The 18,078-nt window shown below is 37.0% G+C and overlaps 1 protein-coding gene across 1 annotated transcript in view; it reads left to right on the top strand.

The window, feature by feature from the left end:
• LOC123818987 (protein NPAT) overlaps nt 1-17,536 on the top strand; it is a 69,562-nt gene extending 52,026 nt beyond the window's left edge. Inside the window, exons 12-18 of the mRNA XM_045839312.1 lie at nt 370-498; nt 2,609-4,276; nt 7,962-8,077; nt 8,153-8,261; nt 13,384-13,444; nt 13,544-14,702; nt 15,931-17,536. Of these exons, the coding sequence (XP_045695268.1) occupies nt 370-498; nt 2,609-4,276; nt 7,962-8,077; nt 8,153-8,261; nt 13,384-13,444; nt 13,544-14,702; nt 15,931-16,008 (3,320 nt within the window). The 3' untranslated portion in view covers nt 16,009-17,536. The remainder of the gene's footprint in view (nt 1-369; nt 499-2,608; nt 4,277-7,961; nt 8,078-8,152; nt 8,262-13,383; nt 13,445-13,543; nt 14,703-15,930) is intronic.
• The last annotated feature ends 542 nt before the right edge of the window (nt 17,537-18,078 follow it).

The following is an 18,078-nucleotide window of genomic DNA, read 5'->3' as shown; positions in this document are numbered from 1 at the left end:
AACACAATTGGATAGAACAAAAGGAATACAAAAAAATTGACTATTTACCTCAGTCTTAGTGCAGTAATTCTCAATGTAGTCTTTCAACCAGCAGTACCAGCATTATCTGAGAACATGTTAAAAATTAAAATTCAAGACTGCCCCTTGCCCCAGGTGATTCTAATAATAGGCTAAAGTTTAAGAACTACCGGTCTGGTGGAAAAATCTTTGTTCTGGTCATTGATAAAAGGCAATATATTAAAAACATCCAAAAGACCATAATTAAAACCAAAGTTTAACATTTGCTTGACCACTGTCAAGCTTCATTAATTGATGCTCATTTTTATTTTGGTCATTTAACCAATTGTTTCCCTGTTCCCTTTTTAACAGGTAAAACAAAGAATAATAAAAATTTATCACAAGGCATGTCCAGTCAGCATATGGAAACCAATCCCAATGTAGTCTTAGCAGATGAAACTAATCTAGCAGTTAAAGGTTCTTTTAAAACAGAAGAATCTGGTAAGAATTTGACTTTGTTAATATCATCAATCCAAACCCTAATGTCAGTCTCAAAATTTCAAAGGCAAAAAACATTGTTTAATTTAGAAATTGTTCAAATTACCACATAGGTCATTTTGTATTTCTAGTATTCTGTCTTCATTAGAAAAAATGAATAAAAAGAAAGTTACTCCCCAGCCTGTAGTACTTTGAAAAGATGAATTTTTAGTGGTTACTCTTTCATTTTATGGTAGATTCTTATCATGCACAATTTGGTATTAATAGTGTTGAGCAATTTGACCAAAGTCTATATAATATTTGACTTTTTTTTTTTTTGAGCCACAAATTCAGATCCCTCATATGTAAGGTTAGTGTGTGGTATAATCATTCAGCCTAGTAAGCAAGTTTAGCTGATTGCTCAATGTCCATATCTCACTTACTTGGAGGAAATTGTGTGTGATAGTCTTGAATTAAGGATTTTATGAGATTTTATTCCTTTGGGATAAATCCCTTAAGGGTTTTATGAGTTATATTCCTTTGTGTCCACTAACTCAATTCTTTCTGTTTCTGCCTCCCCTGGAGTACCAGTATGGCACATAATTGCCCCACAGAAACTACTTATTAAATGAGGGAAGACAGTGAATATGTCCATTTTAGATCTTTTAAATATTTGCCAATTTTCTTCAAATTTTACTTTGGTAAAATGTAACACATGTACAGAAGTGCACAATAAAAAATGTATGTAGCTCATAGAGTTGTAGTCAGCAAATACCATGTAACCATCTCTTAAGTCAAAAAATAGAACACCACCAGCACCACCAAAACTTCTCTTCCTTTCCCTTCCTAATCAATATTTTCTCCATCCCTGTTCCTTAGAGATAACCATTATCCTGGTTTCTCTCACATTATTCTGTTTAGCATCAACAGTTCTTGCTAAACTTCAGACCTGTGTAGTACCACCTTTAATCCATTTCTATCTCAAACAAGCCATGCCAAAGTAATTGTTTCTGCTGGATTATAGTGGGGTATATCTTTCTGTGTGTGTGTGTGTGTGTGTGTGTGTGTGAGAGAGAGAGAGAGAGAGAGGGAGGGAGAGAGAGGGAGAGAGGGAGAGATCGTGCTTCAGTTAAGGTCTACACTTCATGAAATGAAATTTCAGATCTTATTTTCTCAGGTCTTCCTGCTTCATTGAAACTGACTACTCCTGAATTTATTTGGCCTGGGTGTAATCTCCACTAATCTCCCCACAATAAGGATGCAAATGTGCTCTGTACCACTATTATTTTACCACTGTCACAGAACAGAATTACATGATTGTTGATAAACATTTTCTGGGTTTTTCCCTGTATTTTTTATATTAATTGTTACTGTTTTCTGTCCTAAAGTGTGAATGCTATATGCATGATTTATCAGTGCTGTATTGTTTTCTGAAATGCCCTTTCTTCTTATTCCAGCTGTCACACTTTTATTAACTCCTTTATAACACATTCTCACATCAGCAAGCAGAAAGAGGTGCCTTTTATTCGTATACTTTTTCAATTTGTACCATGTTTTATTATTACTTATTGTTCTATATCTACTTCCTTTATTAGACTGGTTTTTCCAAGGTCACTCATCTTTGTTTCCCAGTACCAAACATGGTTGATTTTCAGTAAATGTGTGTTGAATGTTAAGCAGTACACAATAGCATCATATGTTGATAATGCAAAATGTACTGGGCCCCATTTCACTTTTAAGAATATGTCATAAAGTAAGGTCAGTAGAAATAGTAAAATTAGAAAAGTCGAGTGTTTTGAAGAAAACTGCATGTTTGGAGCCAACTTTTTTTTTTACATACTGGTAAATATTAGATGTTCTTAAACCTATATATTCTGTCCTTCGTTGTGTCATCTGTTTTCCAAGAAGCTTGAAAACAATTTGGCACTTGTTTAAAAAGGCACCAGTAATAAAAAAAAGTACCTGTGTTTTCATACTCAGAAAATGGTAGATAACGATTTTTATCAGACTTTCACTTACTGGTATGTCAGTGATTAGTTCCTTTCATGGCAAAATAGGTTTTATGGTAGAGATGACTGCCTCAGAAGCTGTACATACTCACCATATCTTTCTACTCTCCTAATATTTTTTGCAGATGATCAATCTGGTCAGCCCCCACTATGTACATCTTATCAAAGTGAAGACACATCAAATGCTTTGAAGAATGGCAGCAGCCATGAAGAGCTTAGACAAGAACCCCAGGAACATTTTTCCCAGATAGGCTCTAGCATCCAAAAAAAGACCTTCAAAACAGTTGTACCTACTGAACAGAAGGGTAACCTTGATATTACCTTCGAGTCTGTGCCTAATTTGAATGACTTTAACCAAAGAATAAATTCTGATGCCAAATGTAATCAGCATTGTGCTGAATTATACACCAGTCAGATGTCCACTGAAACTGAAGTGGCTATAGAAGTTGAAAAGAATTCTTTGTCTCCAAATGTGCCAAATGAATCTCAGTTACAGCCAGATTGTTCTGATACACCAGTAACTTCATTTGTTGCCCTTGGTGGTGAAACTAACAATGAAAACTTAACTGTCTCTGGGAAAAGTTCTCAACTTGTATCCCCAAATATACCATTAACAGGAAAGCCATCTAAAAAAATTCAGTTTTCTGAAAGTTCAAACAATACAGGAAGACTGAAAACTAATTTCCATGGTTCCAAGTCACCAGATTCTAGAGAAATTCACCAGAGTAAAATTGAAATTAATGATGTATTACCAGTAACATCACAACAACTTTCAGATTGCCAAGATAATTCTTTACTTCAAAGTAAAATATTATCTGTGTCTGTTGAAAGTTCGGGTTTAAATGTATCTGAACAACAAGTAGAAATTTGTCTTGGAGATTCAGTATCTTCAATTAAACAGCCATCTAGTGATTCATCATGTGTTGAGTTAAATCATACAGAACATGAAATTCATCCCTCCAGTTCTGAGAAAGTTGCTTTGGATTCACATGAGCCATCATCTTCTGTAAAAGAAGACGGAGATAGTATTTTTCTTTCTTTAGGTGAAAATGATAACTGTGGGGAGGTTACTTTGATGCCTCCTGAAGGTAATCTTGTAGAAGATAGACATTCTCTTCCTTCAGGATCTGTGTGTTCTTCAGTGGTAGAGACTCACCCTGAATCCCAAAATACTAGTGATAAACCTGCTAGCAATAACTCAACAGAGATAGATGCAGCAAATATTGTCTCTCTCAAAATTATCATCAGTGATGATTCCTTTGTTTCCTCAGATACTGAACTTAACAGTGCTGTTTCTAGTATCAGTGGAGAAAACTTGCCAACTATAATTTTGTCTTCCACTAAATCACCTGCCAAAAATGCAGAGTTAGTTAAATGTCTGTCTTCAGAAGAAACTGCAGGTGTTATCACATCTACTGAAGGAGATTCAGTCTCAGTGGAACAAAGCCTTTTGGCGCTTAAACCTGAAGATACTGCAGTAAACAACACTCAGAGTGAAGACAGCATTGGTTTTTCAGCCAGTGTTACACCATGTGTTTCCAAGGACGGAGGGTATATACAGTTGATGCCAGCTACAAGCACAACTTTTGGCAATTCAAGTAACATTCTGATAGCTACCTGCGTGACTGATCCAACAGTCTTAGGGACAACTGTAAGTCGGTCTAATGTTGTAGTGTTGCCTGGAAATTCTGCACCTATAACTGCCCAACCTTCACCACCTCAACTACAGACACCACCAAGATCAAACAATGTATTTGCTGTCAACCAAGCTGTGTCCCCCAACTTTTCACAAGGTAACTTTAAGAACATACTGAAGTGGCCCTGCCTGGTATAGCTCAGTAGATTTGCATGCCAACCTGCAAACAGAAGGTGTGCCGGTTCAATTCCCAATCAGGGTCCAATACTTGGGTTGTGGGCTGGTTGGGGGTGTGCAGCAGGCAACCACACATTGATGTTTCTTTTTCTCCCTCCCTTTCTCTAAAAAAAAAAAAAAATCTTTTTTTAAAGAAGGACATACAGAGGTTTACTTCTATGAAATAGGATTTAGTTTCTCTTGTATATGTAGTTATTGACTAGGTGGTAATAAATCTTAGTATGAGAAAAGATTCTAAGATGTCTGATTATATCATCTCTTCAGCTAATTAATTCAGACTTTTTCTTTAATCTGATAAGCTATGGAATTTGGTAGTTTATAGTTGTTTTTTTTTTCACCATTACTTTCTAATCATGTTCTAAACTATAAAAAAGACTAATTTATCAAAGTTACATATATACCTACTACAACCCAATGTTGTAGGAATTTTCTAAAAATATATCTATTATAGTTCTAATTTTTAAGGAATTATCTATTTGGAGAGACTTTTTTTTTAAAGATTTTATTTATTTTTAGAAAGTGGGGGAGGGAGGGAGATAAGCATTAATGTGTGGTTGCATCTCACCCACCCTCTACGGGAGACCTGGCCCACAGCCGAGGCATGCGCCCTGACTGGGAATTGAACTGGTGGTCCTTTGGTTTACAGGCCAGTGCTCAATCCACTGAACTATACCAGCCAGGGCTAGAGAGACTTTCAAGACACAACTTACTTCTCTTTCCATAAACCTCTTTGTAATTTCTGACTGTCTTCCACCTTCCAGAATTGATCCCTCTTTAGGATTCTTTGTTTATAGAACACTTGCTGAATTTAGTACATGCTATTTTATATGTAGTTGGTGATTGACATGCCTGTCATATTGGGCATTTTTTAATTGACCTCCATTTAATTATTGGTTCCCACTTTTTTCCCCTCTTACATTACAGGTATACAATAAAATGTGATTAATTATCAGCAATTAAAAATTAAGCCTAATGGCTCTGTATCAAGTACTTTTTAACATAAGATGAAGGAGGGGTCAGAATTGGTAGAGAATGTGGAACTTGAGATGGAGCCTAGAGAAATAATGTAGTATTTGTAGTAAGAAGAAGGGAGTCTTAAGCAGCATAAGTGTAGGTAGATGTTTGAGATACTGAAGTACGTGTTCATGAAAGTGAGATTAATCTGACAGGAACAGTTAGTGAATGTGTGAAAGGAAAAAGATTCATTTACAAGGTAGGGCTGAATTATGATGGCCACAGACTACAATGTTGACTTCTATGGACCATATAAGCATTGTATTTTCTCTCACAGTTTTGACTGGACCCTTTTTTAGACCCATACTGTTGAGATAATATGTTAGGGTTATGAGCATATCTTGGACATTTAGTTAGGACCCTAATTTTTTGGTATAAGATTTAGACTTGAAACCTTCACCAACAATTTTATAGTGCGTTTTACTATTCTTTCCATAAGAATCAAAATGTAACTATTAATATGTTCTCTTGGCTGTAGAATCTTTTTTTAATATATTTTATTCATTACACTATTACAGTTGTCCCACTTTCCCACCTTCACTTCCCTCCACCCTCCTCACCCCCTCCCACCCACATTCCCCGCCTTAGTTCATGTCCATGGGTCATACATACAAGTTCTTTGGCTTCTACATTTCCCATACTATTCATACCCTCCCCCTGTCTATTTTCTACCTACCATCTATGCTACTTATTCTTTGTACCTTTTCCCCTCTCTCCCCCTCCCACTCCCTTGTTGATAACCTTCCATGTGATCTCCATTTCTGTAATGTGGTTCCTGTTTAGTTGATTGCTTAGTTTGCTTTTGTTTTTTTTTTTGTGGGGTTTTCTCTTTTTGGTGTGGCTGTTAATAACTGTGAGTTTGTTGTCATTTTACTGTTCATATTTTTTATCTTCTTTTTCTTAGATAAGTCCCTTTAACATTTCATACAGTAAGGGCTTGGTGATGATGAACTCCTTTAACTTGACCTTATCTGAGAAGCACTTTATCTACCCTTCCATTCTAAAGGAAACCTTTGCTGGATAGAGCAGTCTTGGATGTAGGTACTCACATGTCATGGCTTGGAATACTTCTTTCCAGCCCCTTCTTGCCTGCAAGGTTTCTTTTGAGAAATCAGCTGACAGTCTCATGGGAACTCCTTTGTAGGTAACTGTCTCCTTTCCTCTTGCTACTTTTGGGATTCTCTCCTTCATTTTAATCTTGGGTAATGTAATTATCATGTGCCTTGGTGTGTTCCTTCTTGGGTCCAACTTCTTTGGGACTCTCTGAGCTTCCTGGACTTCCTGGAAGTCTATTTCCTTTGCCAGACTGCGGAAGTTCTCCTTTATTATTTCTTCAAATAAGTTTCCCACTTGTTTCTCTTACCCTCCTCCTTCTGGTACCCCTATGATTCAGATGTTGAAACATTTAAAATTGTCCCAGAGTTTCCTAAGCCTCTCCTCATTTTTTTGAATTCTTGTTTCTTCATTCTTTTCTGATTGGATGTTTTGTTCTTCCTTCTGGTCCACTCCATTGATTGGAGACCCGGTTTCCTGTCACTGTTTGTTCCCTGTACATTTTCCTTTACTTCACTTAGCGTAGCCTTCATTTTTTCATCTAATTTGCGACCATATTCAACCAATTCTGTGAGCATCCTGATTACCAGTGTTTTGAACTGTGCATCTGATAGGTTGGCGACCTCTTCATTGTTTAGTTGTATTTTTTCAGGAGCCTTGATCTTTTCTTTTGTTTGGGCCAATTTTTTTGTCCTGAGTACCTGTTAGTAGTGAAGGGTGGAGCCTTAGGTGGGGTAACCCTCACCTGGGAGGCACTTGCTCTGCCTGTCTGTAGGCTTTCAGTCACTTCCCCTGCTACCCAAAAGCAAATTGGGCCCTTCTGGTGCTGATTCCCAGGTTGGTTGGCTTGTGTCCATTCTAGGACCCTGTGGGTCTCTCCAACAAAGTCTCCTGTGAGACTGGGAGTATCTCCAGCTGCCACCTGAACCCCCACAGGTGTTTCCAATCAGTGGTTTGAAGCTTTATTACCCTGCTCTGGAGCTCTGGGTTGCATGGTCTTCCTCTCTCCCCAGTTGTTCCTCCTCGTTTATCTGCACAAATGTGGGACCGCCCACTCTGCCAGCCACCACCTTGCCACTAGTACTCTCCTCACACCCGTATCCACCCCTCCTACCAGTTTGGATGAGTGTGTCTTCTTTAACTCCTTGGTTGTCAGACTTCCATACAGTTCGATTTTCTGTCAGTTCTGCTTGTTTTTTGTTTTTAAATTGTTGTTGTCCTTCTTTTGGTTGTGTGAGGAGGCACAGTGTGTCTACCTACGCCTCCATCTTGGCCGTTGGCTGTAGAATCTTATGCTTGTTTATAATATTTCTCTTGACTAAATGCCAAAACTACTTTAATATTCAAATTCACTTTTTCTTAATTTGTTAGCTTTGCTATTGTTCGTGAACTAATTCTGTAAAAAGAAGGGTAAATTATAAAGGTAAACAGATTATAATTTTAGAAAATTTATTTCAAAGGATTAATCATTTTGGTGTCTTATGTTCATGAGAAAAAACCTTATTTTATTTAGTTTGTTTTATTTTGTTTTGCTTTAGGATCTGCCATCATAATTGCTTCTCCAGTCCAGCCTGTACTCCAAGGAATGGTAGGAATGATACCTGTATCTGTGGTTGGACAGAATGGAAGTACATTTTCTGCTCCTCCTCAGCAGGTAAGATTTATGAGCTAAAAATGGTGCAGTGATGCTTTTCAAACATAGTATAACTTACGTCCTTTTCTTTTGTAGGTCCTTCATATGCCTTTGGCAGCACCTGTATGCAATAGAAGTATCCCTCAATTCCCTCTCTCTCAAAAATCTCAGAAAACTCAGGGACTAAGAAATAAGCCTTGTACAGGTACATTTTTAAGTTCATTAATGTCAATTTTGTGTCTCTCTGATTTGTTTGCAACAACACCTCTACTTTGGGGTTTTTTGTTTAAAGATTTTATTTATTTTAGATAGGGGAAGGGAGGGAGGAAGGGAGAGAAATATCAGTGTGTGGTTGCCTCTCAAGTACTCCCTACCAGAGACCTGGCCTGCTACCTAGGCATGTGCCCTAGACTAGGAATCAAACCAACGACCTTTTGATTCACAGACGGGCATTCAACCCCTGAGCCACATCAGCCAGAGCCCTCTATTTTCTTTTTCAATACTTGCACCATTTCTAACAGGTAATCACCTATTCTTTGCTTAAAGCTATTTTTTGCAACAATTTAAAGAAGATGATAAAGATAAATGGAACAAAATAGTTTAGAAATTGACCACATGCTTATAGGAAGTAACATCAGAAGTCAGTGGGGACAGGATGGATTAATAAATGAAATTTATTAACTACTATGTATATTACAGAAAAAAATTAAAAGGCAAAAGATTTATACAATCTGGTGGAAAACCATAGTATTAGTACAAGAAATATTAGATCCCTTCCTTGTACCATATACAAAAGTGAAATTCAAGGTGAATAAAGATCTAAAAGTGAAAACCAAAACAAACACAAAACTAAATGTAAGAGAATATTTCAATGTTACTGGAATATAAAGAAATATCAGCCCTGGCTGGTGTGGCTCAATGGATTGAGCCCAGGTGTACAAAGTAAAGGATTGCCAGTTCAGTTCCTAGTCGGGGCACATGCCTGGGTTGTGGGACAGGTCCCCCATAGTGGGCTTGCAAGAGGCAACAACAAATTTATATTTCTCTCCCTCTTTTTCTCCTTCCCTTCCCCTCTCTCTAAATATAAAATAAAATCTTTTTTAAATTTTTCTAAAAAAAAAAACAAACATCAATGTGTGCTTGCCTTTCACACAACCCCTACTGGGGACCTGGCTCGCAACCCTAACCTCACAACCCAGGCATGTGCCCTGACTGAGAATCTGGGAAACAAACCAGCAACCCTTTAGTTTGCAGGCCCACACTCAGTCCATTGAGCCACACCAGCCAGGGCAAGAATTGCATTTTAAGAATGCATAATTTATCAATGGAAAAGTGTGATGGTATTGAGTACAAAAATAAAGGTTTTTGTGGGTCAAAGATACCATATACAAAGAAACAACTTGATTTTTACCCAGAGCCTTGATGAATGCTGCACCTAGTTCTCAGACTTCTCTGCCTCAAATCTTCCTCTTTGTGGACAACGACATGCCCATGTAAGCTAACCTACCAGACACCCTAACCCTCAGAATTTTTTGACCTTTTCTGCTTCCACATCTTGAATCTTTACTTCACTCAACCTCCCCATAGCTTCATCTTTAATTTTTCACTTATTCTTATTAGACCTATATGATTTTTTTTATTTTAAAGTGTATTTTACTATTTATGCTATTACAGCTGTTCTATTTTTTCTCCCCTTTATCCGTCTCCACCCTGTCCCCCCCGCCACTAACATCCCCCCACCTTAGTTCGTGTCCATGGGTCGTACACATTAAGTTCTTTGGCTTCTCCATTTCCTATATATTCTTAACCTCCCCCTATCTGTTTTATACCTACCAGTTACGCTTCTTATTCCTTGTACCTTTTCCCTCCATTCTCTACCCTCTTCCTCCCCACTGATAACCCTCCATGTGATCTCCATTTCTGTGATTCTGTTCCTGTTCTGGTAGTTTACTTAGTTTGTTTTGTTTTTTAGGTTCAGTTATTGAGAGTTGTGAATTTGTTGTCATTTTACTGTTCATAGTTCTGATCCTCTTCTTTTTCTTAGATAAGTCCCTTTAACATTTCATATAATAAGGGATTAGTGATGATGAACTCCTTTAACTTTATCTTATCTGGGAAGCCCTTTGTCTGCTCTTTCATTCTAAATGATAGCTTTGCTGGATAGAGTCATCTTGGAAGTAGGTCCTTGCTTTTCATGACTTGGAATACTTCTTTCCAGCCCCTTCTTACCTGTAAAGTTTCTTTTGAGAAATCAGCTGACAGACTGATGGAAACTCCTCTGCAGGTCACTGTTTCCTTTTCTGTTGCTGCTTTTAAGATTCTCTCCTTATCTTTAACCTTGGATAATGTAATTATGATATGTCTTGGTGTGTTCCTTCTTGGGTCCAACTTGTTTGGGACTCTCTGATCTTCCTGGCTTCCTGAAAGTCAATTTCCTTGGCCAGACTGGGGAAATTCTCCTTCATTATTTGTTCAAATAAGTTTTCAGTTTCTTGCTCTTCCTCTTCTCCTTCTGGCACCCCTATGATTTGGACATTGGAATGTTTAAAGTTGTCCCAGAGGTTCCTAAACCTCTCATTTTTTTGAATTTTTATTTCTTCATTCTGTTCTGGTCGACTATTTATTTCTTCCTTCTCCAAATTGATTATTCGAATCCCAGATTCCTTCCCTTCACTGTTGGTTCCCTGTATATTTTTCTGTTTTCTTAGCCTTCATTTTTTCCTCTATTCTGCAACCATACTCAACCACTTGTAGGAGCATCCTGATTACCAGTGTTTAGAACTCTGCTTAGCACTTTTTCTGGAGTTTTGATCTGTTCTTTCATTTGAGTCATATTTCTTTGTCTTGGCCTACCTGTTATATTGTAAGGGGCAGAGCCTTAGGTATTCACCAGGGTGGGGCAACCCACGATGCTCCTGTTGTATATGTTGCAGTGTTGTATATGGAGGGAGGGTTCTGAGAGAGAACAATACTGCTTGCTTGACAGGTTTTCAGTCACTTCCCCTTCTACTTACAAGCAAATTGGGCCCTTCTGGTACTCATCCCTGGGTGGGTGGGTTTGTGTATGTTCTAGGACCCCATGTGTCTCCCCAGTGAACTCTCTGGTGAGGCTGGACATTTATTCTGCTGCCACAGCCCCCACAGGTTTCTACAGCCAGAGGTTTTGAGGTTTTATTTCCCAGCACTGGAACTTTGGCTTGTGCGTCTGTCTCACTCCCCAGTTGTTCCTCCCAGTTTATCTGCAGGCAAATATGGGACCACCAGCCTTGGCCTTCCTTACCCAGACTACACCTTGTATCACATCCTCTACACCCCAGCTGCCCATCTCTGCCTCTCCTACCAGTCTGGATGAATGTTTCTTCTTTAATTACTTGGTTGATGGACTTCCATACAGTTCAATTTTCAGGCAGTTATGGTCATTTTTATTTTTAAATTTATTGTTTTCTTTCTTTTGTTTGTGTGAGGAGGCAAAATGTATCTACCTACGCCCCCATCTTGGCCGGAACTCTGGCCCTATATGATTTTTAAAGGTCAGTTAACCTCTCTCGAGACATTCTCACTTCTTCCCTGGCTGGTGTGGCTCAGTGGATTGAGTGCCAGCATGCGAATCAGAAGGTCACTGATTTGATTCCCAGTCAGGGCATATGCCTCGGTTGTGGGGTCAGTTCTCCAATTCAGGGCATGTAAGAGGCAACCAATTGATGTTTGTCCTCCTCTTGTTCTCCCTCCCTTCTCCTCTCTCTTAAGCATAAATAAATCTTTTTTTTTTTAAGATACTCTCATTTCCGTATATCCTCTGAACATCCCTTTACCAGTGAAAAGCTCCTATTATTTGAATTCTCACTTTTTACCTGAACTTTCATTTTCTTTCTATATTTTCTTTCTTTACTATGCCAGTTACACCCTTCAATCTACCACAGCAGTTACTTGTCCCAGTACTATTAAAAACCTTCATATCCACATTCTTGTACCATGCCTAATTGCTACCCTCCAGCCCTGGATCTAATCCACCATCCATCTCTGCCCTCACAGATGAGCTTCTTAGCATTGTTTTAGAAGTGATACCAAGCCCTTTGATACCGCTTAAAATTTTTTCACCTTCATTGCCACTTAGGAGACATTTATTTTATTTTGTTTTTATTTATTTTTCCCTCACCTGAGGACACTCTTGGAGTGGAAGAGTGGGAGAAAGAGGAAGAGAAACACCAGTTGGTTGCTTTTTGGCCATGACCCCAACCATGTACTATATGTCTTCAACTTTTCGTTTTTGGCCCCTTTCTTCCCTGGCTGAAAAGTTCATTAGGTTTGTTTTACCTGCCAATCCTTTATCCCTACCCCCTCTTATCTCTGTTCTTCTTTATATTATTGTCTTTTCTCATATTTCTACTAAAACTGTTTAAAATGAGGTCACCAGTGACATTTTCCACTGTTACTGTACTTCCCTCTAAGTGTTGACAGCTTCTGGAACCATTCTGCTATTTGTTTGTTTGTTTGTTTGTTTGTTTGTTTGTTTGAGAGGGTTCCTCCCTAACTTCCTGTGTGTTGAGACCTTCAAACTCTCATATCCATTTCCCTTTTCTTCCTCAAAGACCTCCTCTGCCTACTTTTGCCCCTTTGGTTAATGTCACCACTGATTCCTCCTTTACCCTTTATATCTATGTGAATGCCCTTGTACTGTCCCTAAGATCCACATAGTCTCTTACCTGGAATATCTAGAGCCATATAATTACATCTAACTAGAATTTCTGTTCTAGTTTTCTTTGTTCTCCAGTTCATCTTCTATACTACTTCCAGAGTGACTCTAAAACATTAATCTATTCATGCATGTTTCATATTTAAAATTCTCAAGGGTTCTGTATGAAACCTTTTTCATAATACATAAGGTCCTTCATGATCTGATCTTTTCTTTCTAGCTTCATGTCTTGCTGCTCTGTCATATAAACTACATGGAAATCAAAATGTAGTTATTAAAGCTCCTCTAAGTGACAGGCTTAGTGACATGACAGTTATATGGACAAATTTTTAGTATCTTTCTGAATCTAAATAGAACTCTGAAGTGCTATACTGAGCATTGTAATTCATAAACCAAAGATGGGATTTATTTGCCTGAAGTTGAAACCTCTGTAATGGATGAGTAGCTGATTGTCTTGTATATATTAAAAGGGTGATTTTAAACTTAATATTTGAAAATATTTCATTTGTACTTTAGCTGCCTTTAAAATTTTTTCTTATGATATGTGATACCACATAGTCTGTTTTCTTTCAGAGGAATATACTGTTCTTTCAAGAATGTTTTTCTTTTCTAATTAATTCATTTATAATTCCAGGAAAACAGGTAAATAATTTGGCAGATTCATCGAGTCATTTAGTTGGATGTCATGCACAAAGGTGAGCATAAAAGTAGTTTCTGTCACATTATTTGAATGCAAAAATATAAAACAAATTATTTGTTTATGCTGCTAAAAATAACTTTTCCTTTTTTTAAAGAATTGAAGTTTCTGACAAGAATATGGCAATGGATCATGGAAAAAACCTGGAAGAAATCACAGTTCCCTTCTCAGTAGAGAATGTGGTTCCAACTAGCAAGCCATTTGAAAGCCACAGACGTGTGCTCTGTTTTGATAATACTGTTTCATCAGTGGCAGATACACTGGGGACAAACCAGAAGACAGCGTCCCAAAACAAAGAAAGGAATGACATTTCCTTTCCTAATTTTGACCCACCCATGATATCCTCTACATTGAAACACTCTTCTAATAATGCTCTCAAAAGAGAGAGAGAAAAACCTCCTGTGCCTAAGATTTTATCTAAATCAGAAACTGCCATTAGCCGACATTCCACCATAAAAGAAGTTCTGTCAGAAAAGAAAGTTTCACCAACAGAAATTGGACTTGAATCTTTCCATAAAGCAACAGCTAATAAAGAGAATGAATTATGCAGTGATGTGGAAAGGCAGAAAAATTCAGAAATTTCAAAACTGTCTAATGGGCAGCAAAATGGGGGTTTACGGAATGAGAAAACTATAGCTTCACTGCAAGAACTAACCAAAAAACAAGGCACATCCTCAAACAGTAAAAATGTCCTTTCAGTGGGTGCATCTGTGAAGGATCTAAAACAGGAACAAACCAAATCTGCCAGTTCTTTGATTAACCCACTAAGCAAACATCCCACGGAAATGTTACCAGATGCTCAGCGACATAGCCCGGTAAATAGGCTTACAGACAGTACTCATTTATCTGTACCCCGGACACCTGGCTCAGGGGCAGGGGGGAAACATAAAGAAGAACCTACAGATGGTATCAAGGTCCCGTCTAGTAGGCGTTTCACCGAAGACAACAGCACACCCAAAGTGATGGTCCCTCCTGTCACTCCAGACTTGCCGGCCTGCAGCCCTGCCAGTGAAGCGGGAAGTGAGAACAGTGTGAACATGGCTGCCCACACGCTGATGATTCTCTCCAGAGCAGCCATCTCTAGGGCTACTTCAACAACTCCTCTAAAAGATAATACACAACAATTTAGAGCATCTTCAAGGAACTCCACAAAAAAGCGGAAAATTGAAGAATTAGATGAGCGTGAGCGGAACTCCCGTACTTCTAATAAAAATCTTCCTAATTCATCAATACCAATGAAAAAGAAGAGAATTAAGGCAAGTTTGAAAGTCCTAATTTCAAAATCATACCTTTGCCCTTCCTTCATTGTTCAGGTCAGAGAGCTGAGCTTTTTGCCATAGATAGCTAAACATTCTAGGGAAACAGCTTTGAGTTTTGATTGACAAAAATGTTGTATTAGCTGTGTCTCTCAGCCGATGTGATACCAAGGGTTGTCTAGGTGAAACAGCATTTTCAAAACAATTGCTAAGGCATTTATTTATAAACATCTTCCTTGGGAAAAGGTGGCTTTGGTTTCAGTCATAGTAGGATCCAGATTTGGGGATAGAGGGTGACATAAAGCATGAAAAATTGGGAAGCCACTATTGTGTATGGAATTACAAAGTGAAAAACACTTTTAACTCCTACAACTTGATTTTTTTCCACATGTCCTGCTATGTCCTTCATGGGATCTTCTAGATGTTAATATGTGGAGCATTGTAAAAACTAAGTTTACCTGGTTTTTTCCTTAACCATGGTTATCTTTAAAACAGCAATGCAGGGATAGCATTAATAAGTGAAACCCATTTTTTTCTTACCTTTAGTCATTTAGTAAGTGGATTGAATAGAAATAAAGGTGTCTAAAATATGTATCAGGGAGGGAGTCTTGGCTTCGCTGCCATGAAAGCCTGGGTTTGAGTCCTGTCTCCTGCTCACTGGTTCTGTGACTGTCATTAAGCCCATAGCCTGTCTGAGTCTCAGCTGCATCATGTCACAGAAGGTTACCACACATCTTACCTGATATCTGTGAGGAGTGAATGTGGTGCTTGTAAAGTGCCTGGTGTATATTAAATGTTTGCAACTTGAAAACTACCTATTACTCTAAAATCTTAGTAAAGCTTTCTAAGGTTTATTGTTTAGCAGTGGTGGGCACTTTATAGAAAGGCTATTCTATCTTATTTCATTCAGCATTAATATACTCTGGATTTGGATAATATCTTTGTCCTACCTAAGCTAATGCTGGAAGAACAATTGGAATTATATTTTATTAACTTTGAATTTATTATATTTTTCCTCTACTTCTCTGTATAATTGACATAATGAACTGAAAAACAATTTGTCAACAATTTTAGTATATGGAAGAACCCGATAAAAGGTTCTAAGTGATTTAAAAAACTTTTTGACCTTGTTTGAGTTCACTGTGTTAACTTAGGTTTATTTTTTTCTCTTTTTTATTTTTACTTTATTATTATTATTATTATTTTATTTATTTTTTTTTTTTTACAGAAAAAGAAGCTGCCCAGTTCATTTCCAGCTGGAATGGATGTGGACAAATTTTTGTTATCTTTGCATTATGATGAGTAAACATTCTGAACATAAAAGAACAAAAGCTGTTTAAAACTCATATCCCTTAAACTATGAGTATAGGGAATGAGATATTTACAAAGTCTAAAAGTATGACCTGCACTTTCATCATACTGAAATTTCACTTTATATCTAAATCATGCTGTTTCAGAAGCAGCTTCCTAGTTTGTAAATAGATTTGCCTGGTATATTTTTATTTTGGAAAAAAATTACAAAAATGTAAATAAAGCTAATCTGCAAAACTGTATAGCTTTGATAATTGCATATTATAAATATTTTGTAAATACTGTTGAAATAGAGGTTAAATCAACCCAATGATCTTATATTGTGTTTTTTGACTTCTTGTGATCCCCAATTCTGAGGCTTATTTATCTGGAATTATTTCTCACTGTTGGGGGGAAATAATGTTTTTCCTTATAAATTGCCTTCAGTAACTTTCCAACAAGACATTTAAAGACATAGCCACTAAATAGTACAAAAGTGATAACCACCTCAAATGGTAATAAAGTGATCAGGAAATAACAGTTTGGTTTTTCCTGCAGTGAATACTTTACAACCCTTTCTTATCATTGCAGTAAAGATTATGTTTCTGAAATTTATACTTCTTCTGATCATTCTGGTCTCTTTGTTTTAAAGAGAGACTTTTGTAAACCATTTGAGTGTTCTCATCTTTTGTTTATAATTTTCAAGATGTTTTACAGAACTTTGAGTGTTTAGACTGTTGAGCCATAAAATGTTTGGTTATGTACTAGTTGAGATTTCTTGGGATGTATATACTTTTCCCCTAAGTACTGGGGATTTAAAGAATTGCACTAATTCTTAGACCTCCTTACATAGTAGTGACCAATGCACATTTAATTTAAATCTTGTATTCTATTTTAAAGCTTATGTGGAAGATTATTTTCTTGTGTCCTTTTAGAAAGCCATGTCCATCATAAGAAGAGAAATCATAGTTTTATATTTTAATGGTTCTCCTAAAATGGGCTGTTAAATAACTATGTCTGTACTTAGATATAGTGCATTGTTTCTGTATTCCTTAAAATGTTATAAAGAGTTACTCTCAAAAAGGGAAATGAGAGGTGCCTTCTTTGTATTAGACTTAACACATCAGTCAAGTTGATGGATTGCTCTAAACCTTTAAATGAGAACAGAAAATATAATTAGTACCTGACCAATTGTGCCTAGATATTAAAGTATGTTCTCTTAAGTGTTTTCTGTTTGGTTAAATATCAGTATATTAAGATTTTTTTCCCTACAGGTGTATGTAAAAGAATAATTTTCCTCAACTTTTTTTTTGTACTGGGCCTTTAAAAAACTAAATCTATCCTACTCAAAACAACATTTCTCCATGTGGAAATAACATCTTAATTGCCGACACTTACTGCAGCAGAAATTTGTATTGTAAAAATTATATGATGTGTGAGTAGTCTATCCCTAAGGAACGAAATACCATACAGTTCATGTTTATTTAATTCAGCTTGGTACTGTAATACAGTTAGGTTTGAATAAATATTTTCATTAACTTAAAGTTTGAATTCCTTCATATTGGCAGTCATTCTCATTTAGATATGTTGATTAAATATCTTTGCAAGTCATTTCTTGCATACTTTTTCAGAAGTCCACATAAGGTTGAAAATTATAGATTTTCATTCAATTATTATGCATTTATATGTGCTGAGTACTAAGAATTCATTTACAAATAAGTTAGTTCACTTTCTTCAAGATTCTTAGTTCAGTAGGCAGCAGCCACTAGATATGTCCATAGACTCGGAGCCTTCATTTATGTTCAAGAGCAAAACCACAACCCCCATTTTACCTTAAAAGTTCAGGCATGCTGGACTCAATTGTAGTATTCTACCTGGAAACCTATTTTAGCAGTCAAATGCCTAGTAATGGCATTTTAGGGTTAAAGTATACCACAAAAAACTTGTAGCTACTTCTACAACTATTTGTAAGTATACACTCTTTTATTTTGGACATTACTTAGTGGTTGATGTCAATGTATGCCAAATCTGAAAAGTCTTATAGTTCAAATATTTAATTATTTTAGCCCTGGATATTGTTAAAACT

Source organism: Phyllostomus hastatus, unplaced genomic scaffold (genome assembly GCF_019186645.2).
Source record: "Phyllostomus hastatus isolate PE091 unplaced genomic scaffold, TTU_PhHast_1.1 phas_contig_113, whole genome shotgun sequence".
Classification (NCBI taxonomy): domain Eukaryota; kingdom Metazoa; phylum Chordata; class Mammalia; order Chiroptera; family Phyllostomidae; genus Phyllostomus; species Phyllostomus hastatus.
Note: the sequence above shows the minus strand (reverse complement) of the source record. Positions and strands in the feature narration are given on the sequence as shown.